The following is a 26,043-nucleotide window of genomic DNA, read 5'->3' on the forward strand; positions in this document are numbered from 1 at the left end:
TCTATAATGTAGGTTGATTGCAAGCACATTGCAAAATTTATATTTTTTCTTATAATTATATTTGATGTAGAATTTGCTTCAAAATTAAATGGATTTTTTTTCTTATTATAATCATTAATTCATGAAAATCGTGGTACACTTGGTTTAATAAATTTGAGATCGTTGATTTCAAATTCACCGAATTGCTTGGTAAAAAAAAAGTGGAGTGAATTTTCAAATCTACTTCACATCAAATTATGCAATTTTAATAGTAATTATGACGATGAATGTCATTTGACATCCATATCGCAATTCCTCCTCAAATAAATTACTTCGTCCACTTTGCATAAACAATTCTTGATATGTCAGTTGAGCAATTTTAATAATTCTAAAAATACATTCCTCCATCCAACTCCATATTCATTAGTTTTCTTTCGATATCTTCTATCATATCATTTTATAACTTTCATTTTTAAATAAAAACCTGTTTATTTAGACATTTTTTATGGATTACATTTACTGTAATTTGTATGTGGCAAAATATAATGATCTGGTCTGGATCACCTATTATTTAAATTTAGGCACACAAATAACTTAAAACGATAAAAAAATATCAGAGAAATAATTGACGAAAACTTAAACCAAGTAAACAATCAAAACCGACATAATACAACCGGTAGCAACTGAGACAACAAAAGAAACAAATTTAAACTTATACAACCAAATCGAACATGTGTATCTGGACCCAAAAAAACGACTGTACCAAAAAAGAAAAACCTCCACTGTGGTCAGCGACTCCGCGCCTAACCCCGCGGGTGTCTAATATTAAACCAAGGAAATGAACGACTAAAATTCAGTACGTAAATTATGAGTGTAAAAATCGATGTGATACATGCAAGTGATGTGACTGGGTATACTGTGTAACAAGATCAATCCTGTTTAGACTAGGTGCCATGAGTGCGTAGTACCATCTGGGGTCAACTCCGCTGAGTATCTCAGGCACTCGTGTAGATCATTGTAGCATCAGTCCCCACCATTAAGACGTATTCCGGTGTCAGACCTCATATCAAGAGTGTAGGGCTGAACGACCCTACTCAAAAAGCTATCTAAAAGGAGATACGGCTCAACGTGATGTACATGCAACATATGAATAAAATAGTAAAACATATATCATGACACATAAAATACGACATATAAACATGCATACTCGCTGGATATCTCGTTCAATACTTATCTCTACCAAATAGGTCAAGTACAATCAAGGTCTAGGTCCAAGCCTACAGTCAAGTGATTACCATATCACTAACATGGATCTAAAGGTCTTAACTAAGCTAAGAAATACTCCCAATAATTACTAGGTTCTTGGACTATACCTATATCCGTCGTTTAACCCTTTAATGTTGAAGGCCTCAATTCTCAGGCATAACTTCACTACGATCTCATAAGCTTCTTGCTATTGCCCAACCATCGAGTATAAGACTAAAACACATGGAAATATACATTGTATCAAACTCACACCTCAAAACACACACTACGGTGAGGATTTCTCGTCTTATTTATAAACGGAGTTCGAAAGCTCTGATATCTAGGCCCCGTTTGGTTTCAAAAGTCAGGCCAAAAAAGCACTTTTTTAAGTGTTTTTCAGTTAACAAGGTGTTTGGTTGACTAAAAAAGTGCTTAAATAAGCACTTTTTAAGTCAAAATTAGAGCTTTTTTAAAATCAAAAAATTATAGCTTTTAAAAGCACTTATTTTAAAAAATGTCTACAAAATCCAAACGAGCTCCTAGTTTAGAAGCTCTGAACTCTTTATGTATGCCACGACTTTGGACACTGGCCTTCGGAAGCTCCGATCTGGATTTTGGAAGCTCTGATCGTCTTCGAACGATCCGATCAGCACTTCGAACATTCCGAACTCACATATAACCCACATGTCATCACACGTTGACACCTAGAATCCGGGTGCCCTAATTCTGATCGAATGCTCTGATCTCACGTTTGGATGATTCGATCTCTCTGGTGCCACTGAACTTGCTTCTGATCAATCCGGTGTTTCTGAACTACACTTCGAAAGGTTTGATCCCTTCTGTGGTTCCCAAGCCAAATTCCTTGGTTGCGAACTCAATAAAATACTTGATATTCTTATGAAATAACCTTTTGATCATGTTTAACGTTTTAATGACTTAAAAATGGTGTCCGATCATTATTTTAACCATCCAGCTATAAATGTTCATTATTTTAACCATCCAACTCCTTATCCTCATCTTTCTTCCGATATCTTCTATCGTACTATTTTAATTTTAAAAAATAATAATTTTCATTTTTAAAATAAAAAGATTCGATACATTTTTTGAAAATATTTTTATGGATTATTTTTTTATACGACGTGAGAACCAACTGTCGCTATTTTTCGGTGCGGATTGGATAAACTCTCGAACTACCGCAATAGTGCGTAAACCACAGTAATAAATAAACCACACACAAGAATGTTTTGTTAGGGATAATCGATAACCCGATCATACGTGAGTGCTTATCTACTCTACAAACTCAAACAAGTGAGATGATGTGTCTCGCTAGTGTATTATCTTTCCTTATATATAAAAAATTTATCCCTTAGACACCATCTTTTAAATTGCCAAAATTGCCCTTATGTAATATAAATATTACAATTTTATTTTTATTTGTTTTTTTTTTGAAATTTTGATATTTCAAATTTTCATATTTTTTTTCAACTAAATATTGTAGATAAGATAAATTGATAAAAAAAATTTAAATTTATTTTTATATTATTTAATAAATGTTAAAAAATAAATTTAAATATTATTGAAAAAATAATATTTATATATAACATAAAATATTAAATATATTATATGATTTTATACACACGCAATGCGTGTGCGATTATGCTAGTTATAATTATTATAAATATGGAAAAGATAAATAAAGAGAGTTGATATTTATACTCCATTTTGTATTATTTATAATCCACTTGTGAGTAAATTTAACACATCATTTTGTATTATTTGTAATCCACTTGTGATTAAATTTAACACATAAATAACACAAAATAGAGTCTAAAACTGTGTTTGGATCACGAGAATAGGACGGGATTTGATGGGATTTGGAATTGAAAATACCGTTTCACAGTTTGGCAACTTGGGATTTCAAAACGGGATTGGTATTTGGTGGGATTTGATGGTATTTCAATTAGTTATGTGAAATCTTGACAAAATTGGTCGGATTTTACGGGATTTCACGGGATTTGAGTTTATAAAGCAATAAAATTATTTTTAATAATAAATTCATATACTTTACTTATATATTTTAAGTTTTTTTTTTATAATTTTTTATAAAATATCATTTATCCAAAATTTATAATATCAAATTCCAAAATATATTTTAACTTTTTGTCAAACACAAAATGGAATTTTAATTCCATAGATTTTAAAATCCAAATTCAATTCCAAATCCAAATCCAATTCCAAATTTAATTTTTTTAAACGTCCCAACACACCGTAAATATCAATTGCCTCCCTAAATAAACGTGAACTGAAAAGCTAAAACAACACTCCCAACTATCTCCCTAAATAAACGTGAACTGAAAAGCTAAAACAACACTCCCAACTATCTGAATTATTGCCATGTTCTTATCTTACGTCTTGATACTACCGTCACACAGAAAAAAGATAGACAAACGAATTCAATTCAGTTGTCATTTTTCATAACAGGAGAGACGATGATATCCATCAAATTTGTTAAAGGCAAGGCCGAAGACCCTTTAATATTTTTGACCACGCTCTACCGAATTCTGTCTCTGTAGGCTGGTGGTTTCCTCCATTCCAAGCTACAGAGTGATAAAGTCGCATCTTTTTTATGGCGGAGGAGGTTATAGGCAAGAGAGTGCTGGACGGAGGTTGGTTAGCGGCGCGATCCACTGAGGTCGACCTCACGGGAGTTGATCTCACAACTACTCACCCACCGTCTGCTCAGCAGTCATCATGGATGGAAGCAGTCGTTCCCGGAACGTAAGTTAATTGTTTGGTTCGAATTCCTGCTGTAGAGTTCAATGTCTCTGTTTTATTCGGTTGTAAACATGCACATTTGGGTGAATGCATTGGATTTTCTGGTTTTTGATTGATTTGCGAAGCTTCAATATTCGACCAGCATTTGCTCTGTTTGCGGGCCACCGAGTTTATATAAGTTTAATATTGTTTTCTTTTTATCTTTTTTCAAGTGGGTTTTGTAAAAAAATCTTATTACCCTTTTTAAGATGGATGATTTTGATGTGCAGTGTTTTGGCAACCCTTGTGAAAAACAATCTTGTACGTGATCCATTCTATGGGTTGGAAAATGAGACGATTATTGACATTGGAGAATCGGGGAGAGAATATTATACTTTCTGGTTTTTCACTACATTCGAATGCAAGCTGGTATGTGGTACTTTGGCCTGTATTTGATTCTGCTTAGACACGTTGTACTGCTGCTAACTAGTGATTTTCATACTTGAATTTGGTGCTTCTTGATATATGTTTCTCTGTTTATATAATATCTGCGTGAAAAATCTTTAAATTTGTTATTAGTACAACTAATTTTCTTGTCAAACGAGCAATCAAAGTGCAAAATTGTTCTTGCTCTTTTTACTTGTTCTATGATCTGACTGTTTCCATGGGGTCCATTTGACGAGGAACTATCCCCGTCTCTGAGAATTATCAAGAGTGGCAAGTGAACTATAAACCTGCTAAGTTAACATTTGTGATCTTGGTATCAGAAATGATTAGTTGACCATTAAAGCTTATGCTCTTTACGACAAGTCAAAATTCATACTTTCAGAAATCCGAAAACTAAGCAAGGATACTTTGATATCGTGTTGATGAGAATGTTTGAATAAGTGGAGTTACAAATTCTGGGAATTGACATATCAAGTTGGATAAAGGGTAGTCTTACGAGGATTTTTGCATATTTGAAGTCAAGATAATGAATGAATTTAAATGAACAAAATTATCGAAACTGATGGAAACATTAGATGAACTCCAGGGTGATTCTTTGGATACTAAAGTGAATTTTAATTTTTTTTTTTTACTGTAGAGGGATGAAATCTTGATGTAAAAAAGCATGTACGGTTATATATAAGATATCATGTAATTTATTTTTTATTTTTGAAATTTTGTCTGGTCACATCCTCCTCCATCTGAAAATATCTTCACTCAAATCAGTGAACTTCTTCCTTGTTGACATAGTACTGGATGTAATCCCCAAATTAACTACGACGCTTTGAATCTAACTCGTAACTAACCACTTATTCATTGTTTGGACTAGTCATTTGCCCACCAATTCCGAAACTTTTACCTTGTAACAACTTCATATATTTGTTGTTTTGCAATAAATTCTGCAACTCTTTAACAATTTTCTAAATTCCCAAATGATTGTTTTTTCATCAAGACTCGTTGATGAATTCCCCATCTTTTATTGCAGCTCTTTACTTGTCCCATGGTGAATGCTGCATGGTTCTATTAATGAACCTGCGACTATTGGCCCCAATTAATGAAATATGTCAACGAAGTTATTCCTTGTTAGTTATCACATCTAAGCCTATATAAAAGACCCTCAATTCTGTATCATTTATCATTTTCTCATTACAAACAATCTAATTTATGTCTGTTTGTAAAATAATCATTGGGTTTGATTGGAAACTGAAGGTTGTAGGCGTGAATGATTGAAACTTGAAACCCAAACACTGATGTTAAAGTTTTCTGTTAATGGTTATTTTCTGGTGCATATATTAAAGTTTTGTGTTGGGTTCATAAACTATTGGTTACTATCTAATGCTTAAGATCATAGATGAAGCTATGACTCTGTAGGTGATAGTAATTTTTCTCACTTGCATGGTACTCCGGTTAATACTTTCACATGCATATCAACTGACTAGTGTGATAATGGTTATTTTCTGGTGCTGATAGTGTTTGTGATTCCGGGCTCTCTGTTGGCTGCAGGAGTAGGTTAATCAGGAGAGGGAAAACAGAGTTTATTGGGTTGCCATTAACTTATCCCAACTCAATCATTAATTTACTTCTTTTTAAATGCTTTCTTAGTGTAGGTTGGAAGTTTCTCAATCCCATATTCCCATATCACTGACTCTTTTCTAATTTTTCATCTTACAAATTGATTTCAGTCAACTAATCAACATGTGGACCTAAATTTTCGGGCGATAAATTACTCAGCTGATGTTTATTTAAATGGCCACAAAGTGGTCCTGCCGAAGGGAATGTTCCGCAGACATTGTATTGATGTAACAGACATTCTTAATCCAGATGGTAAAAACCTGCTGGCTGTGCTGGTTTACCCACCTGACCATCCTGGAAAAATTCCTCCTGAAGGTGGTCAAGGTGGTGATCATGAGGTTAGATGTGATTTATGACAACTAAGTTTGTAACTAAGTTTTTTGCTGTTGGTAGCTCCCTCATGACACAAAGTGATGATCAGAATCGAGTTTATGCAATCTTTAATGGGCTATCAGAATGGTGTCTAAATATACTATTTGTTTTGTGAATGCTAGATTGGGAAAGATGTCGCGGCACAATATGTTGAGGGTTGGGATTGGATGACTCCCATACGGTAAAGTTCATGATTTTCATAATATACACAAGGGTCAAATGAAAAGGTCATCATGGAATCCAGTATTTCTCTTTAACTTTAGCTCATCCATGAAGGAAAACCATTTTTATGCCACACCAAATCGAAATAAACCTGAAATGTTGATTCTATACATCACTCATTCTGATTACAGTTGATGGAAGAGTTATTTTGTGGGATACTGGGGGCATTTGTGCAGATCAAGCAAGCAAATATCAAATTCATTTCTAATTCTTCATATTAGTTTGGCCTCACACCCCCACTTACTCCCTCTCCACTATTAAATTCTTGACTTGGTAGCTATTTAGAAATATAATTTTTTTGTTTAAATTTTATTTCAGAGATGAGTTTCCTGTGTTAAACTGAACCAGTTTACTACATACATTTTTAATCTGATGCTTTCCCTGTTTTCTTTGGTGAAAATTATTTGATGATAAAAAAAAAGAGAAAAGGTAAGTTCTTGTTTTTCTTCCCCAAAAGCTTTGCTTCAACACTTTGTATGCCAACACTCTTCTCTGCTAGTTATGTTGCTTTAAAATTCTTTTTTGTTCGCTGGATAATCCTTTCCTTCAATTTTTTGAAGGGCTGTAAATATCTGCAATGCTGTACATACCCCAACCAAGGAGAGTACTGGCTTCAGCCAGTTTCGATTCTTCACTTTTTTCTTTTCCTTGTGTTAAAGGAATAGACTTTTGTTTAGAAGCTAAATTAATGGCTCACTTTTCCTCACCATTTTGGCTGCCTATTGTTAGCTTTCAATTTTGGTGATGATTATAAAAATCGGTGGCCTTGTAGTGATACTTGGATTTGACTCATAGTTATTGTTTTTGAGGACTTAAATAAGTCTTAATGTACATAGAAAGTGGAAAATTTTGGAGAGAACGTGATTGATTTTTCTTTTTCTTATTTTTTTTATGTGCAAAAGATATGGACTCTTATGTTGGTTGAGATATCTAAGTTCACGAGGAGATATATCTCATTAAAATCATAGTATAATTAAAGATTCCTAATTAAGTCCTGTTTTTTGAAAAGCTAAGTCTATTCAATCTCAATTATATGTTATTTAGCCAATAAAGTATAACTTCCAACAATATTGATGAGTAAGAGTGTAACGTCCCACTGTATCAAGACGAGTCTTTTTAGCGTGCTTATGTCCTCATCCTAAAATTGACCCAAATCAAGCACGCTTAACTTTGGAGTTCTTATGTGATAAGCTCCCGAAAAGAAGATGTACCTTTTTGATATGAGTTGTACATATCAAATCTTTTGTACCTCTCATTGTGGTGTGGGATCGGTTCATTCATGTCACCCGTCACCACCCATATTGCGGACCATGTCGTACCCGAACTACACCGTACTAGGACAGGCCAGTTTCTGATACCATTTGTAACGTCTCACTGTATCAAGACGAGTTTTTTCAGCGTGCTTATGTCCACACTCACATGCACCCTGAGAAACTTCCCAGGGAGTCACCCATCCTAAAATTGCCCCAAGTCGAGCATGCTTAACTTTGGAGTTCTTATGTGATAAGCTCCCGAAAAAAAGATGCACCTTCTTGATATGAGTTGTACATATCAAATCTTTTGTACCTCTCATTCCGGTGGGATCGGTTCATTCATGTCACCCGTCGCCCATTCTTTTTGGTGGGGTTTCCATCTTTTAGGTATTAACCACCCATATTGCGGACCATGTACTGTCCTAGGACTTTTTGGCTCCGGGTGTCACAAAGAGACAAATAACTTCACGTTCAGCTCATTCATGATTCACAAGGTGGTTCGTTCGGCCGTTTGGTGTTCATCTCTTTTTATAATGATCTTTATTTGTGTGTATACATAGTCACGTTCAGCTAAATTTCTGGCGACAGTTTGGCAAATAAAGGTGAAAAAGAACTTAAATTTTCCACTCTAATTTTCTTCCGTTTTGACAAAATGTCCATGATATATAGAAGGAAAGAAAACCATTGAACTGTATCATGTTGTTACCATGCACCATTTATAATTCCAAGGTTGTCAAACTGGAAGATAGTGAAATCTAAAGAATGTCTAAGATTAAGATCCTATTATTTATAAGCCTCTGAGTTCAAAGGATTGGTTCTCTTGACTAATAGATTCTTATATTTGTTAAGCTAAGCACTTCATTGAGTGGAAATATCAATTCTGATGATTGATGCAGACTATAATAATTATTGAGCTATTATTTATTTCTACCTGTGACTTTCTTTACATTCAAATTCCATGACATTGTTTTTATTTTATTGGTTAATCATTTTAGGGACAGGAACACTGGCATCTGGGACGAGGTTTCTCTTTGTATTACTGGGGTAAGTTTTGCTCTCCAGGCTTTTGAATTCTTTCTCCTGCTGTGCAGTCATATGCATCTGTGTTTGCTTCTTTTTCTTCGTCTGTAAACTTCATCCAGTTATTTGTTGGAAATATTTTACATTAATTATGAAAAAGAAATCATCTAAGAATCTTTTATGAAGTTGACTGGTGATCTTAAAGCCACAATATTCCTACATTAGCGAGCTCGAACTAATTCTTAAATGAATGATTACTCTAAACCTGCAAGTCTGATAAGTCAAGTTTACTTGTTTTCCGATTCTTTACTTCTACCCTTACACTTCCATGCAGCCAGTGAAAATCGTAGATCCTCACTTAGTCTCTTCGTTCTTTGATGACTATAAGAGGGCCTACCTTCATAGTACAGTTGAGTTGGTGAATAAAAGCAACTCCGTTGCTGAGTGTTCTCTTAATATCCAAGTGGGAATTGACCTTGATGGTGATATATGTGTAGTTGAGCACCTTCAATCTGAACACCTGTATATACCTGCTGGATCCCATGTGGTGCATACATTGCCAGAGGTCGGTTTTCTAAGCTCCCTTTGTAACATGTTTGCGATGAACATTCTGTACTTATCTTTCTGTCATTGAAAGGAAATAAGGAGCTCATCTGGGCTCAAGGCCCAGACAAGAGCTGCTTTTGCACTTGGTGACCTCAAGACGTGCACCTTGGAGAGTAATGCACACATCTTGGTGTGCCTTAGAGCCTAGGGTTTTCGTACTTTAAGTATACTCTAGAGAATATTTTGTTTCTTGTTGTTCGTTGGTTTTTTAAAATAACACATTACATGCCATATGCTAAATGTTTCTTGGTAGGTCTAATTTTTAAAAATTATTGGTTAACGCGGTTCATTTTGACAAGGAGCACGCTTTGACTTGCATTTTGAGCCTACAAGACACACTTACTGCTTAATGTGTTTGATGATTATGATTTATTATATTAGTATAGAATAATATATTTTATTGGAAAATACACTTACTGCTCAATTGATTATCTGCAATTTTATTAGTATTGCATAATGGATTGCATTGCAAGATGCCAAAACACACTTAATGCTTAACACGTTTGATTCTTGTTCCCACATATTTTTGTGTCTCATCATTTCTGTTGCTCATATTTATAGGAGTCCTATGATTGGTTATTTATCATCTGCAGCTATTCTTCTACAAACCTAATCTATGGTGGCCAAATGGGATGGGAAAGCAATCCCTTTACAATGTAGAAATAACTGTTGATGTGGAAAGTTTTGGAGAGTCTGATTCTTGGAGCCATCATTTTGGGTTCCGTAAGATTGAGAGTAACATAGATAGTGCAACTGGTGGAAGGTATTATCAATTTCCGGGTTGATGCCACTGAAAGTTAATGCATGTTAAACCATGTTAATGTGTTTACCTTTATTTTTCTACAGGCTCTTTAAGGTCAATGGCCAACCAATTTTCATTCGTGGGGGCAATTGGATATTGTCAGATGGATTACTTCGTCTTTCAAAGAGACGCTATAAAACTGACATCAAATTTCATGCTGAAATGAACTTTAATATGATGCGCTGTTGGGGTGGTGGACTTGCTGAAAGACCCGAGTTTTATCATTATTGTGACATTTATGGTCTTCTGGTTAGATCTCTTCCTCCTCTCTCAAAACGTCTCATATGTGTTGTGTATATATGAGTCGCATCTCTCTCTCTCTCTCTCTCTCTCTCTCTCTCTCTCTCTCTCTCTCTCTCTCTCTCTCTCTCTCTCTCTCTCTCTCTCTCTCTCGCTCTCTCTCTCTCTCTCTCTCATTATTCTACGCATAAAAGATGACACTTTATTTAGTTTGACTAATTTTAGTAGAAATTCAGCAATCCTTAGTTCATCTGCTAAAATTTATCAATGCTTATGTCTTCTACTAAACAACAATAACTGGGAAATAATTTGTATGAATGAAAGCTTATGGGTGACGCCACGATGAATTCAGATATGAAAGAAAAGAAAGACAAAACCACTATTTCACCCCTTATCTTTTCCTGAAATATTTAAGAAAGAATGCTGAAAGTGACAATCTAATCAATTACTTCAACAAGTAATTATATGTTCAAAATAAATATAATTTAGTTTTATAATATTATTTAAATTAAAAGGAGTGAAATAAAATGACTGTAGACGGGCAATAAAAAAAGAATTAGATCTTTCATCATTATAATTTTTATGTATTAAAAGATAAGATGAGAAAACTAGTCAACGTAGTAACAACAACAAAATCTTGTAATTCTATAAAAACACATATCTTAATGTGCTATCCTATATTCAGGTGAAAACCTTACTGAGTACACTTAAGATGTCGGAGAATATAAGCGGTAGCTGGCACAACAATGCTATCAGGTGGGTCCTATTGTGCTGTGTATGATCAGCCAACAAGGGCTGTGATTAGTGAGTGGTGGGATGCAGAAGTGCTGGATTGGAAGGGGCAAAAGAGAAGTGGAATTTACTTCGTATATTTTGTATTCACAGGGGAATGGGTGTAATTTGTCTCGAAATCTCAAATTTTGATTTCAAACACTGACATAGATTCTTTAGAAAAAATGGATATGTACCAACAAACACTGATAGTGAATCCTCTCTTTTTTTTTTTTTTTTTCCTGTACCGATGTACTCATTGAACTTGAATTAATGGCTTCTGAGAAATAATTGTGGATTGTTCAAAATGTAGCGGTTGTCTCTAGAATTTCATAGTTCCAAGTTAGTTGGTCAGATCAACTTGGGAATGGAAGATGATCACCTTTAATATTTTAACCACAATTTTGTAGGTTTGGCAAGAGTTCTGGATAACCGGGGATTGTGATGGACGTGGGATTCCAGTGTCAAATCCAGATGGTCCCTTGGACCATGACCTCTTTTTGTTATGTGCCACGGACACTGTGAAACTTCTAAGAAATCATCCTAGTCTTGCTTTGTGGGTTGGAGGTAATGAGCAAGTTCCGCCAGATGATATTAATACAGCTTTGAAAAAGGATTTACAGCTCCATCCCTACTTTGAAAGTTCCACTGACTTGAAATTTTCAAAAGAAGATATCTACCCTGTTTCTAAGGATCCAGGTGAATATCTTGATGGCACACGAATTTACGTCCAAGGATCTATGTGGGATGGCTTTGCTAATGGGGAGGGTGATTTTACTGATGGGCCATATGAAATTCAGAATCCAGAGAACTTTTTTAAAGATGATTTTTACAACTATGGTTTCAATCCTGAGGTCGGTTCCGTAGGGATGCCTGTGGCAGCTACTATCAGAGCAACTCTACCTCGGGAGGGATGGCAGATTCCTTTGTTCAATAAATTAGATAATGGCTACGTAGAAGAAGTGCCAAATCCTATATGGGACTATCATAAGTACATCCCGTATTCAAAACCAGGGCTGGTTCATGATCAGATTTTATTGTATGGAACACCGACAGATATTGATGACTTCTGTCTTAAGGTATATACTGCAATGTTTTGAGATTTCTGAATTTATTAACCGGTTTCTTTGTTCATTTCAACTCTAAATTTCTATTTCAGGCGCAATTGGTTAATTATATTCAATACAGAGCTCTCTTAGAGGGCTGGACTTCGCGTATGTGGAGCAAATACACTGGTGTTTTGATTTGGAAAACTCAAAATCCATGGACGGGTCTAAGGGGCCAGTTCTATGACCATCTCCATGAGCAAACGGCAGGGTTTTATGGTTGTCGTTGTGCTGCAGAACCAATTCATGTCCAGCTAAATCTGGCAACAAATTATCTGGAGGTTAATATGAATTTTTTTAAAATAAATTGTCCTCTTTATTCTACATTTTTTTTTAGCTCTAGTTTGCTTCTATGTCAAAATATTTTTCTCATCGATTTGCAGTTTAAGAAAAAATTTTATGTTGTGTCCTTCGCTCTTTGGCATGAAACATGAGTGAAAAAGATTTTAAACTATCGCATAAGATTGATCTAACATCCATCCAATCAATCTACTTTTCGGATCACTTAATCCTGTAAATGTATTTTGCAGAAGTGACAATTACTTGATCTCGTTTTTGTCTGCATAATGATTTGTAAAGAAATTTTTCTTTACTTTCATCGACTAAAATGTTTCAAGGAATATAATAGTTTTAATGATTTCTTATGCAGGATCATGTATAATAATAATGATTGAAATATATTTTTCGTGAACGCTTTGAAGAATGTTTTTGTCAGGCTAGTTTGCATACCCACTATACTCCCTTGACTACCTGTTTTCCTTTACATACCCACAAGTTACTCAATGTGCATATCGAAATAAAAATTTCTGGGTATTACAGGTGGTCAATACCACATCGAAGGAACTATCTGATGTTGCTATAGAATCCTCAGTTTGGGATCTCGAAGGAGCATGCCTCGACTACGAAGTCTTAGAAAAGCTCACTATTCCATCCAAAAAAACAGTGTCCATTTCTGAAATGAAGTATCCCAAGTCTGACAATCCAAAGCCTGTTTATTTTCTTCTTCTTAAACTGTATAAAAGAGAAGACTATAGGCTGTTATCCAGGAACTTTTATTGGTTACATCTTACAGGGGGTGATTACAAGCTCTTGGAACCGTACAAGAAAAATAAAGTTTCCCTAAAAATTACTTCCATGACTTACATAAGAGGCTCCAGCTATGAAGTCAGGATGCATGTAGAGAACACATCAAAAAAACCCGACTCCAGAACTCTACTCCACAATAATGTACTTGAGAAAAATAGACTCGGAGATTCTGATATGCAATCAGAAGGTGTGCACTGTGTGCCTGGAAGAGAACATGAGCGTGGTTTACTTGAGAAGGTACTGCAGTACTTCTCAACCAACACAAGTGGTGTGAAAGTTACTGAGGTCAATGGGGCTGGGATCGGGGTGGCGTTTTTCCTTCATTTCTCTGTCCATGCTTCAAATAAAGATAACAAAGAAGGTGAAGACACCCGAATATTGCCTGTTCATTACTCGGACAACTATTTCTCAATGGTACCGGGTGAGGTAATGGCAATAACCCTTAACTTTGATGTCCCACCAGGCGTTACCCCCCGAATCACACTTCATGGTTGGAACTATGAAGGTGGGCATACTGTTCTCTAATTGCAGATAAGCACTTTTGCTCTGGTGGATGATGCCCTCTCTTCATTGCTCTCCTTTGAATGCTGTTTCACGGTTATTTGTGTTATGCGTATGCAAACTATAACCTTTGCATACTGATCTGTGAAGTTATAAATGCATGGGTACCTTGTGTGTAAAACATTATATTTGATAGTAAATATTAGCTGCTGGCACTCATGCTGAGATTTTCTGCAACGATTGTGGCCTTCTGTCACTGTCTTTGATGTTCTTTATTTTTTCGCCCATTCCGCACAATCACGGCTTCAAAACACATTAAAACATCCCGGTATCGGCATCCTGTAGTGATTAAGGAGATGCCCAAGTAACAAACTGATAATATGCTTTCTCATGAGGTATTCAAAATCATTCCACAAAACAAAAGATGGAAAAGAAGAAAATGTTGTGCGCTCACATGCAGCAGTTAGTGCAGGACAATAGAGCCTAGAGGGTGTATTGGATTAGCTACGGAGAGTTAACAGTGCTGCAAGGTATATGATGTCACGCCCCGAAACTGGGCCTAGTTGACATCGTCGTTGTTTAACAATTTAAAATTGAAACAACAAACCTCGTAGTACAATTTTTGCCAAAATCAGTCTATTTCATAAGACGGAATTGTCTTTACAATACGGAATATGAGTGCGAAAGCGATAATATAATGGAAACCGAAGTAAAAACAATTTTAAAGGTCTTCTTTTCTTGAAACTTCATCACCAACCCCAAAACATGTCTTGTTCAGCCTCATTCACTTGATCTTCGTTCCTATCTGGGGAGGAAAGTAAGGGGTGACGTTTGGGGAAACACTTAGTAGGTGGAAGACGTTCGTACATCCAAATAACAGAATATATATACGAAATAATTCTGGACGTGACATGTCTCAATACATGTCACAATACGAGTCAAGGCAAGATAAATACAATACTCAAACAAAACATTGAAACATACCAGAGACGAAACATGAACGTATAAATATGATACTGAAATTCATCTCACGGTACAAAATAAAAATATATGTATAAACATGATTCTGGATGGGACATGTCTCAGGATATGTCACGACATGGATCAAAACAGGACATAAACAGAATTCAAAACAGAGCCAGAAATCATGTCATAATCAGAACGTTAACACAGAGAAGGCACTGAAACTTCATTTCATTACTCCTGGTTTGTTTTTCTGTCCCCTATATGTTACTCTTCTAAGGGGCGAGACCAATATAACGGTTTTATACCCACCGTGTAAGGACCATATAAATTTGTCCCCTATATGTTACTCCTCTAAGGGGCGATGCCAATATAACGGTTTTATACCCACCATGTAGGGTCCAATATAACGGTTTTATACGGTTAATAAAATCCTACCTTATGGGTAATACCCAAATCATTCATCCAAGGGTCCACATCTCAACACGTATGCATAATTAATATTATAGGATTGACATGAAAAATTATGGTTTGTTAGATCTCCTATTAGGGTAATACCCTTAAGGTAGGATGAACTAAACAGTTTTATACCCATCATGTAGGGGCCAATATTACGATTTTATGCCCATCATGTAGGGGCCATATAACGATTTTATACCCACCGTGTAGGGGTCATATCTCATCTTTTCATGTTTCCTTTCCACTTCAAAATCAAATCATAATAGTGTCGTTTGAAATCTCAAAGCATAACACATATATAATTCAAAGGACACGAAAGCACATGAGATATGATCGAATTTTTAAAGCAAAACATCTCAAGACATATGAAGGAATCACATGGGATAGAATAAATCTGATACTTATCAAAGACACGAAATAATTGTGTACGATCGGATTTTCAAAAACAGGAACATCACCATTTTAAAATATATATAGGAGCCCACTTATTAAAAAGTATAAGTGTGCAAACTTAATATCAATAAGTATACATACAAAAGCCCACTTACAGAAAAGACAAGAAGAAATATGAGACGAAATGAAATGATAACAAACGAAGCATAGGATATAAAATTTGCTTTAGAAACAATAAGCCCACTTACCTGATTCACACGAAAAGGAGGGGATTCAATTGACTGTTCTTGATATGAATTTTAGTTGCACGAAAAGCAAATACAATTATATTGAATCGTACCATCAGTTCAATAACAAAAAAAAAAAAATCAAAGAATTTGCCCGATCTTGAAATAAGTAGCAAACTTTGGAAGATCTACCTCTAGTTTACAACGAAACTAGCAACAGAAATTCAAGAAATAAACAATTGATCCCGACAAAAACTTCAGAAAACTTGTTTCTGACAATCTACGAAGAAGAACAATCGATAAACGTGACAGGCTAAATCGGTGTGATATAAATCTATTGGCAAGTGTACCAGGTCAAGTAATAGTAAAGTGGACAGAGAGTCCAAGTATCGATCCCACAGAGACTGCAGTCAATTTCTCAAGAATTAATTATTTAGCTTAATCTAGACAAAATCATAAAAACCAATTTGATTTAAATAAAATAAGAATTTAAAATAAAAACTTCTGAAAAAATAAAAATTAAAATAACTGAAGATGAAAATAATTAAAATGAGACAACCAAGACACATGTAGGTACCAAACAAATCATGTAACATGTAGTTGATTCAAGACTCAGATTTAATCTTAGATCAAGGGAATTCTCCTATCTTGTTCAAAGGTCTATTTCTAAAAAAATCAAACCTACTCAAATATTGACGGATTAATCTTTAGTAATTCTAATCAAATTTGAATACATTAAATATTTATGAAAATTCAGTTTACATCCAAACCGTACACTGAAACCGAATTTTATTTCTAGTCGGTTTTATAATATGTTGATTATCAAAGTGATCGAAATCAATACCTCCTCTGTCGACTTGAAATCGATTAACATGAAAGCAAACAGTTGACCAAACTATTCACAAGACAAATATAAATATGACAATCAATAAAATAAAATCAAATCTGAAAAATCCCAAACAAACATCCAAGTTTTCTACATGAATTTGTTCAGCCCAATCACGCCGTCTTGGTTGAAAACAAACTAATCAATAATTGAAAACAATAATTCAAAAATAAAAAGAAGAAGAAAAGAAAAGAGAAATATTCTCTCCCAAGCCTTGTAGCCGCCTCTCTTGTGTTGTCTGCATTCTGGAACTTCGGAACCCTAAAAAATATGATGTATCTTCTATTTATATGGTCCGGAATCCATACCAATTAATTTTCTTCCAACACAAGTACTTTTCGGAACAGTCTGACGCCGGAACACGCGTCGAGCGAGTGGAATTCTCGCTCGCGCGCGCAATGAAAAGCAGGTTTCTGGAGTTGTAACTCGCGCACGAGCGAGTTCAATTCTCGCTCGCGTGCCACACAATTTCTGCTGCGAGCGACGATTTTGAAAAATTCATATCTCGAGTTCTAGTCGTCGGATTGAGCTGAAATTTGGACAACAGCTACAAATATCTTGAATTTCATTTTGAACGGTGGAGATTGGATTTGGGTTTTTCTAAAATTAAATATGAATTTTTGACCAAGACTGCTCCGTAATTCATTCTTTAAAAATTCATTCTCCTACAAAATCAACCGGGAGAGTGAAATACATACACATGAACTAAAACACATAAAAATACATAAAAACAATATGAATGCACACAAAAATATATATAAAAATAATACAAAATAATGCACACAAAATGCGCTTATCAACACTCTCATACTTAACTCTTGCTCGCCTTTGAGCAAGAAATGCAAAAATAATATGCAAACAACGACATAAGTAAGAATGAATCATGAACAACATAGCCTCCGATAAGTTTCAACTTCAACAACTAAAAACCACAAATACTTCTAATTGTCCACAATACACTGCTAGTTTAACGTAAACGTGTATGTGTGTCATGTTATTCCAGTTTCATGCAACTTCCAAAGAATCTGTCCTAAGAATGCTTAGCGACCTATGACAATTCAGTGCAAGTGTCACAATCCAACACTCCTTCATCCCAACAATCCCAAACAAAAACATGCACTTTCTTGAGATTAATTACGCACCGCCGGATTTTGCACCCGATTTTTCTTAAGCCCCAATAATTACCCGCAATCTTAGCTATAACTAAGATAGGATTAGAATTTCTATCCCCTCGTCTATAGCTCGGATGGAGAAACAATCCCATATAACCCGCAAACTTAGCCATGGAAAACTGATTAGAATTTCAATCATTTTCCAAGCTCGGATGAAATTGTCATTTTAAAATTTCAAAATTTTAACCCATGTAATCCGCAAACTTAGTCAAGAACAAGAGATTAGGATTTCAATCCCCTTATCGTAACCCGAATGGAGTTAACTTAAGTTTCAACCAAAAATTTTCAAAAAATTTTATAGGTACGCCCAAGATCATACATGCAATGTCTAACAATCATCGGTAATCCAAAGACACTATCATGATCAACAAACACCTATTGTCGTGCAATGGTCAAGCAAACACGAACTTTATCAATTACATCGCTACACTACACCATTCTAACATGCGTGCTTAAAAAGATTCACGATTCAACCAACAGCTTCTCAAGTTCAATCAAAAGTAACATTTTCTCAAAAACAAATTTTTTTTTTCAACTCTATCATCATCGGCCAACATTCATCATTCTACTTATTCACACAACACAAACACAAAACATAATGAGATACATGAATACGAACTATATGCAAAAAATTAGACCAAATGAATGCAAACAACAACATAAACAAAACTAATCTACCCCCCCATACTTATCCAAAGCATTGCCCTCAATGCTCTAGAAACACAAAAAGTATGCGCAAACAAAGAAAAAATGCAAGACGAACAACAAAAACAAAATTAAACTGAAACTGAACTCCCCTGGTTAATTTGCTGGCATCTCCATCATTCTCTTCCTCTTCACCCCCTAGCAGTGACATCTGTTGAGCTGACAGTAGCAGACTGGGTATAGCGGAATTCACGGCAAACTGGCATGGGAAAGAACAAAAATCAAATAGAAATAAACAAAAACAAAAAATTAAACTAAAATATCAAGGGAAGAATACTGGGTTGCCTCCCAGTAAGCGCTAAGTTTATAGTCTACAGCCCAACTATGCAGAAGAAACCATCAAAGAGCGGCTGCCGCCCATAGTAAGAATCATACGACTCTACGTATGGGTCTTGATTTCCTACGCCCTCAAGCTTGGCGTGATATTGACTTTGTAAGCTTGTTGGTACAACAATACTCTTCAAGAACTGATTATTTTGGAAGGAGACTCCGAATCTAGGCTGAAGCTCATCGAGCATGTAATACTGTGGAGTTGGCGTCAATGGAAAAAATAGATCTTCAAGTGGTGTGCATGTAAAGTCCATTTACGAGGTCAAATCTTTCACCTTGAATATTTCCTCCTCCTCCACTGTCAATTCTGGCTCATCCTCACAAGAAGATTCCTAAAAAATTATGTTCTCATGATCTGGCTCAATTACTGCTGCAAGATCACATGCCCATGATAACTGATCGGCATAAATTGCTGCAGTCTCTTGGAGAATCTCAGAAGATGGTTCTATAAAGAGCGGAATCTGTTCATCCAGAAGACTCAAAGAGTTGATGTGGATTTCCAAGAACTGATTTATCTTTGTCTGTTGTCGCACAATGTTCTCCAACTGAGCCACATGATCCTCAGAATGCCCTATACACTCTTCTTGATGCTCAGGTGGTTGGTTCGCAAAATTTTTAGAGTTGATATCTGGAGGATATTGGTGACTCCAACCCTGCAGTGAAGGATCACAATGCCAATGGTAGTCGAAATCCTCCATATCATTTAACAAGTGCATAGCATGTAAGAGTGGGTGCCCAGTGAGCCAACTGTGTGGCTATGGGCTTTGATGACTCTTTGTATAAACAATCTTTTGTTTAATATTATTTACACTTTTATGGCAATGACTTTATATTACTTCATATTGTTATATTGTGATATACTATTGTTGTTTTGATAAAGACCTTGAATATACTATAGTGTATGTAAGATGTGGTAGAACATGGAGATGTCTATCATGAAATACATCTTATAGTCACTGTATGTTCTAAAACCGTTCCTAGTCGATTGAGCCGTCCGATAATAAGGATAAGGATCGCTCGAGTTTGAGACTAGCATTTGCGATGCGGAGTACCACGTTTCATTGGTAGGGAACATGGAGATGTTCGAAGCATGCAAATGGATATTCATAGGATGAATAATCGAACTACCCTATCCGGACTTTCCAAGTGGTTATCACTTATCGAGTGGATTAAGTCCGCGGTTTTGGTTGTACACCATTAGTCCTTACGACTTGAAACATCATGGAGACTCTATATACTAGTGCTGTGCTTTGACTCGTTTACCGACTCTATGGGGGTCATCAGGTGTCGAGATTGGGTACAGTTACGACACATATAGGAGTCAATGCATTGTTGTCAAGGATTCACCACATACTTGCGAGTGTGGATATCCTATGCGATCTGAGGAGATATTAGTGTGATAAATCTCTGGCCAGAGTAATTGATGTGATTTAAGAAATGGTTTCTTAGTAGCACATGCGATGTCACTAATTTGATCTTCAAGATGTATTGCATAGTTATCGAATCTTGAGCGACTCTCGATATACCAATGGTTGTTGATTCGATCGGGATATATGGATGAAGGGACCGTACTGTACGCTAACCAAAATCTACTGGTTCTTGTAGGCACTATCAGTGATACCTAGGGAATCATGGGGCGATGTTGCTAGGCGCTTTACCATGATTCGTTGGGCAAGTCGGAAAGTGTTGTTCCGAGTCACAAGGAGTTGTGAGCCCACGGCTAGCTGTATCCCTGAACCATTGAGGGTCACACAGTGTAATGGAGTTTTAATCCCCGTTGAGATAGTTAAATTTAAAGAGTTAAATTTAATGAACTAAGGAGTTGGACTTCTTAAATAAGAGTAAGGGAGTAGGATTTCCTAAAATGACATAGGGATGGACATTTTTGGAAACCACTGAATTCGGATTCAGGAAAATTTATTTTGACTTTAAAATGTGCAGAAATGGTTTCTGTGCACATTGGTGAAATCAGTTCATCAATCGGAGTCACGATGAATTTTATATTAATTTCTGAACGAGCGGGCTTTGCTTGTCGGGCCCCAGCTTATGACTAATGGGCCCTAAGGTGTTAGTGGCCTGCATTATAAATAAGTTATTTCAGTACAGAAATTACACACAACAGGTCATAATTTTTGAGAGCAAAAATCGAAAACCCTAGTCTCTCTAAAAGAAAATTTCGGCCGACCCCTCCCCCTCTGCCCGAGAAAATTCCGGTCTGTGATTTTGAATCGCGGTCAGGAATAACGAATCAGATTCGTGTAATCTCTTCGCAGAAAACTTCTGATAGATTTTCTAGTGCAATCTATCAGAGGGATTAAACCTCTGTTCGTGGACCTGATTGAAGGAGTTCATCGGTTCCAGGGAGAGACAACAAGAGCAGATCAAATCTGTTGGTGTCCATTAATCTCGTTGCGAGATTGGAGGTAAAATTTAATAACTGTTATTTAAATTTTACACACACAATAATTTAATCGTTGAACGGTTGATACCCACACTATGGAATTGTTCCATAACAAATTTTTTAAACTTCCGCTGCACCGGGTATCAATCGTGATTGATCTGAGAGCCGAGTTTTCCAACAGTGGTATCAGAGCCAGGTTGCTCAGATCAAACGATTAAATTAATCAATTGTACAAAATTTTTGAGTCTCGGTTTTTGAAACAAAATAAATATTTTTAAATAAAAAAAAAAAAAATTTCCGGGGCAAAACCCGGGCAGCGATTGGATCGCTGCCCGGTGGGGCAGCAATTGTTGCTGCCCCGGGCGGCGCACGGCGCCGCCCAAAGGGGGCGCACGGCGCCGCCCAAGGCAGCGACCGTCGCCGCCCAGGGCGGCGCACGGCGCCGCCCAGGGCAGCGCTGTGCGCTGCCCAGCGCAGCGCTGGGCGCTGCCCTAAGGGGGCAGCCGGGCTGCCCCCGGCCCGCGCCCCGGGTGCGGGCCGGCCCGGGAGTGTCCCGGGCGGCCCGCGGGAAAAATTATATTTTTATTTAAAATTAATTTTAATATTTAAAATTTTATTTTTGGTCCGGTCAAAAATTGTTTTTGATTGGTTCACGAGATTTCGGATCGAATTGTTCGAGTCCGTAAATTTTAAAATTGATTTTGGATAAATTTGAATTTTTGGAAAATTTTAATATTTTATCCGTAAATTGAATTTTGAAATCAATTATTTTGGTACAATTGATGATAAGATATGATCTTATGATATATTAAATAAAATATGATTTTATTTGATATAGAGATAAAATATGATTTTATATGTGAAATGAGATTTTATATATAAAATATGATTTTATCTTGTTTAAATTTGAATTGCCACAGCATGTTATCCAATAAATTAATTTTGAATTAAATGTTATTGGATAAGGATGATCGATTGCCATGACCAATTTTGTAGGTGTATGTTAGGAATTTACATTTTGTCTTTATTATTGTTGGTTTTATTAATGGGCCTGGTTTATGGCCCGATATGAATGTCATATGTAATAAAAGTGGGCTTGGTTTATAGCCCGTTCCCACCCCCTAAAAATGTATCCCCTACTTGTCATTGTTATTTATTGTAAATACATTAGATTTAGTGGGAGATCAAGATTTGAAGATGGTGGGCCCAGCAGACAATGAAGACTGAAGAAATGTAAATTGGAAGCATATGTAATAGGATTGCATTTGCATACTGCATATTACCTAGGATTGGACTAAGACCCGTGATTGGCAACCACGGGTCAATTAGAAATGGAATCGATCATCCTATATAATATGTGATATTATGATTGTATGCATGTTTAGACATAAATTGCGTGAATCCGGCAATGCATGCAATAAATTAAATATGATGAGACAAATAATTTTATAAATAAAATCCCTCATTTTAAATATGATTTAAAATTTATATCAAGATAAATAAAGGAAATTTAAATATTGTTTAAATGTTCCTACCTTCCATCAACGGTCAATGTATGTGATGCTACCCGCGGATACGGTCCGGCTCATATTATTGGGGGGCCCGTCCGTCGGAAAGCTGTACATTGGATCGACAAATGTTGTAAGTTGGGTGGAACTCCCATGGGATCGGCTCATATTATTGGGGGATCCACATGGCGACCGTCCATCACAACTTAATATTGATGGGTCATCTTGACATGTCACTTTAAACGGCGTCATATTATTGGTCCCTTATTGGACATGAGGTAAACACATGGGGGTTGCTTTGGAAGCAATTGGGCTCTACCTTTTGAGAATTATGGTTGGCTGATATTATTCGGGACCATAAGTTTGTCAATTGGACTCCATGTTCTCACTAAGGAAAAAGTTTCCCGTTTTCACTAGAGGGTGGTGAAATCGTTAAAATAGTGGGAGTGAGATTCATAAAATTAAATTCGCCTATTTTATGTCTTAGTAAATTGTTAAACAATCATTGATATATGTCTGTTTTTCTTTTCAGTATTTCATACAATGAATTCGCGAAATCCATTATTCTCGATCCTCGAACAAAACAAGTTGACTGGCGCCAACTATACGGAATGGTTCCGGAAGTTGAAGATTGTCTTAACTTCGGAGAAAATGCTCTACGTGTTAGAGAAAGCACCTCCGAAGGAAGCACCAGCTGACATAAGTCCGGAGGAATTGGCCAAACTTGATGCATGGTGTGACCATGACATCAAGACCAAATGCTATATGCAAGCCTCGATGTCTGATGAACTCCAGAGGCGATTTGAGGACACGGTGAATGCTGCTGACATTCACGCGCAACTCAAGGAACTTTTTGGGGCTCAGTCGAGGGCTGAAAGGTTCTCTACTGTTAAGGAGTTGATGACGTGCCGCATGCGTGAAGGGACTTCGGTCCGTGATCATGGGGTACGAGTGATTTGGCTCATACAGAAGTTAGCGACCCTTGATTTGGTGTTGGAGCATGAACTCAATGTGGACTTGCTGCTTCTATCTCTTCCTTCTTCATTTGATGGATTCGTGATAAATTTTAATATGAACAAGATAGAGGCCACCCTTGAAGAGATGGTCAATATGCTCGTTACATATGAATCCACACTTAAGAAGGATAAGCCAGCTTTCTTGGTGGGCTCCTCATCTTCTGCTAAGAAGGGGCCAAGTATGAAGGGCAAGAAACGTTCTGCCCCACCCAAGAAAGTGGAACCCGAGAAGAAGCAAAAGACAAAGGCTTCAAACAATGGAAAATCCAAGGATGTTTGCCATTACTGCAAGAAGCCGGGTCATTGGAAGCGCAACTGCAAGGAGTATCTTGAGCAGTTAGGAACTGCAAAGGGTATGTTCTATATTGAAATAAACATGTCACTTAATACAACTTCTTGGGTATTGGATACCGGATGTGGATCTCATATTTGCAATGATTTGCAGGTGATGACAAGAAGTCGCAGGCTTAGAATGGGTGAGACCCAGCTGAGGCTCGGGAATGGTTCCAGAGTTGAAGCTACGGCCATTGGAGATGTTTGTTTGATTTTGCAGAATGGTTTTAAATTATTGTTGAGAGATGTTTTATTTGTGCCAGATTTAATTAAAAACATTATTTCTATTTCTATGCTTGATAGAGATGGTTATTCTTGTAATTTTGTGAATGGGATTTGCAATATTTACAAGAATGAATGTTTAATTGGAAATGGACAACTTGAAAACGATCTATACAATTTAAAACTAAAAGACGTTCCAGTGAATTGTATTGACAAACCGGCGACAACAAACAAAAGGAAAATCGATAGTCAAAACCCGGCAAACCTTTGGCACGCTAGACTAGGTCATATTTCCTCAAGAAGGATGAACAAGCTAGTGGGAGAGGGCATGTTTGATATGTCTGATATTAACTCTCTACCTACTTGTGAATCCTGCCTAAAAGGAAAAATGACTAAATCTCCTTTTAAGGGGAAACCTGAGCGTAGTCAGAATCTGTTGGATTTGATCCATACAGATGTTTGTGGTCCATTTAGAGTAGGGACTCAACATGGCCACACCTACTTCATTACCTTTACTGATGATTATTCAAGGTATGGGTATTTATATTTAATGAAATATAAGTCTGAAGCATTTGAAAAGTTCAAAGAATTCAAGGCTGAAGTAGAAAACAAGCTAGGTAAAAGTATTAAAGCACTTCGATCGGATCGAGGTGGAGAATACTTGAGTACCGAGTTTTTGGACTATCTGAAAGAGAATGGGATTCTCTCTCAGTGGACTCCTCCTATGACACCACAGCTTAATGGTGTATCGGAGCGTCGTAATCGAACTTTGTTGGACATGGTTCGATCTATGATGAGCTTCACTGAGCTTCCACCTTCGTTTTGGGGCTATGCGCTTGAAACGGCGGTATTGTTGTTGAACAACGTCCACACTAAAGCAGTGGACAAAACACCATACGAGTTATGGAATGGCAAAGCTCCTAAGTATTCGTACTTGAGGATTTGGGGATGTCCTGCTTACGTGAAGCGGACAGTGGGAGATAAGTTGGATAGTCGATCCAGCTTATGTTATTTTGTAGGGTATCCGAAGAATTCAATCGGATATTATTTCTATTATCCTGCTGAAACAAAGGTGTTTGTTTCTAGGAATGCCACCTTCTTAGAGAAGGAGTTCTTATTGGATAAGAAAGGCGAGATGATGGAACTCGAAGAAGTTCGAGAAGAACCCAAAATACAAAATAACGATCCTACACCTCAGGAACCATTGCTGGACACGCCTGCACCTAGAAGATCCGAAAGGACTTCTAGACCTCCAGTTCGATATGGTCTTCTTCTTGAAGGGGATCAAGATGAACCCGACATTGGATGTGATCCAAGAAACTTCAAGGAAGCAATTTCTGATGCGGATTCGAATTTATGGCTTGAAGCTATGCAGTCAGAATTGGATTCGATGCATACAAACCAAGTTTGGTC

The 26,043-nt window shown here is 36.5% G+C and overlaps 1 protein-coding gene across 2 annotated transcripts; it reads left to right on the forward strand.

Annotated features, from left to right (window-relative positions):
- The first annotated feature begins 3,577 nt into the window (after window positions 1-3,577).
- Window positions 3,578-14,276, forward strand: LOC140877141 (mannosylglycoprotein endo-beta-mannosidase). 2 transcript variants are annotated; one of them, XM_073280667.1, is made up of 11 exons: window positions 3,578-4,002; window positions 4,269-4,407; window positions 6,147-6,374; window positions 6,531-6,589; window positions 8,879-8,927; window positions 9,238-9,468; window positions 10,103-10,272; window positions 10,356-10,560; window positions 11,733-12,401; window positions 12,482-12,709; window positions 13,248-14,275. In XM_073280667.1, exons 1-11 carry the CDS (start codon window positions 3,851-3,853, stop codon window positions 14,037-14,039), a joined length of 2,922 nt encoding a protein of 973 aa, XP_073136768.1. In that variant the 5' UTR covers window positions 3,578-3,850; the 3' UTR covers window positions 14,040-14,275. The 2 variants fall into 2 exon arrangements, with proteins under 2 accessions (XP_073136768.1, XP_073136769.1); XM_073280668.1 differs by lacking the exon at window positions 9,238-9,468 and having other exon boundaries at window positions 13,248-14,276.
- Window positions 14,277-26,043: the final 11,767 nt, after the last annotated feature.

This window comes from Henckelia pumila, chromosome 2, assembly GCF_033568475.1.
Source record: "Henckelia pumila isolate YLH828 chromosome 2, ASM3356847v2, whole genome shotgun sequence".
Classification (NCBI taxonomy): domain Eukaryota; kingdom Viridiplantae; phylum Streptophyta; class Magnoliopsida; order Lamiales; family Gesneriaceae; genus Henckelia; species Henckelia pumila.

Coding starts and splice junctions, on each gene's coding strand:
- LOC140877141 (XM_073280667.1), top strand. CDS start 3,851: ATGGCGGAGGAGGTTATAGGCAAGAGAGTGCTGGACGGAGGTTGGTTA. Junction 6,590..8,878: donor GATTGGATGACTCCCATACG/GTAAAGTTCATG, acceptor TAATCATTTTAG/GGACAGGAACACTGGCATCT. Junction 12,710..13,247: donor TGGCAACAAATTATCTGGAG/GTTAATATGAAT, acceptor TGGGTATTACAG/GTGGTCAATACCACATCGAA.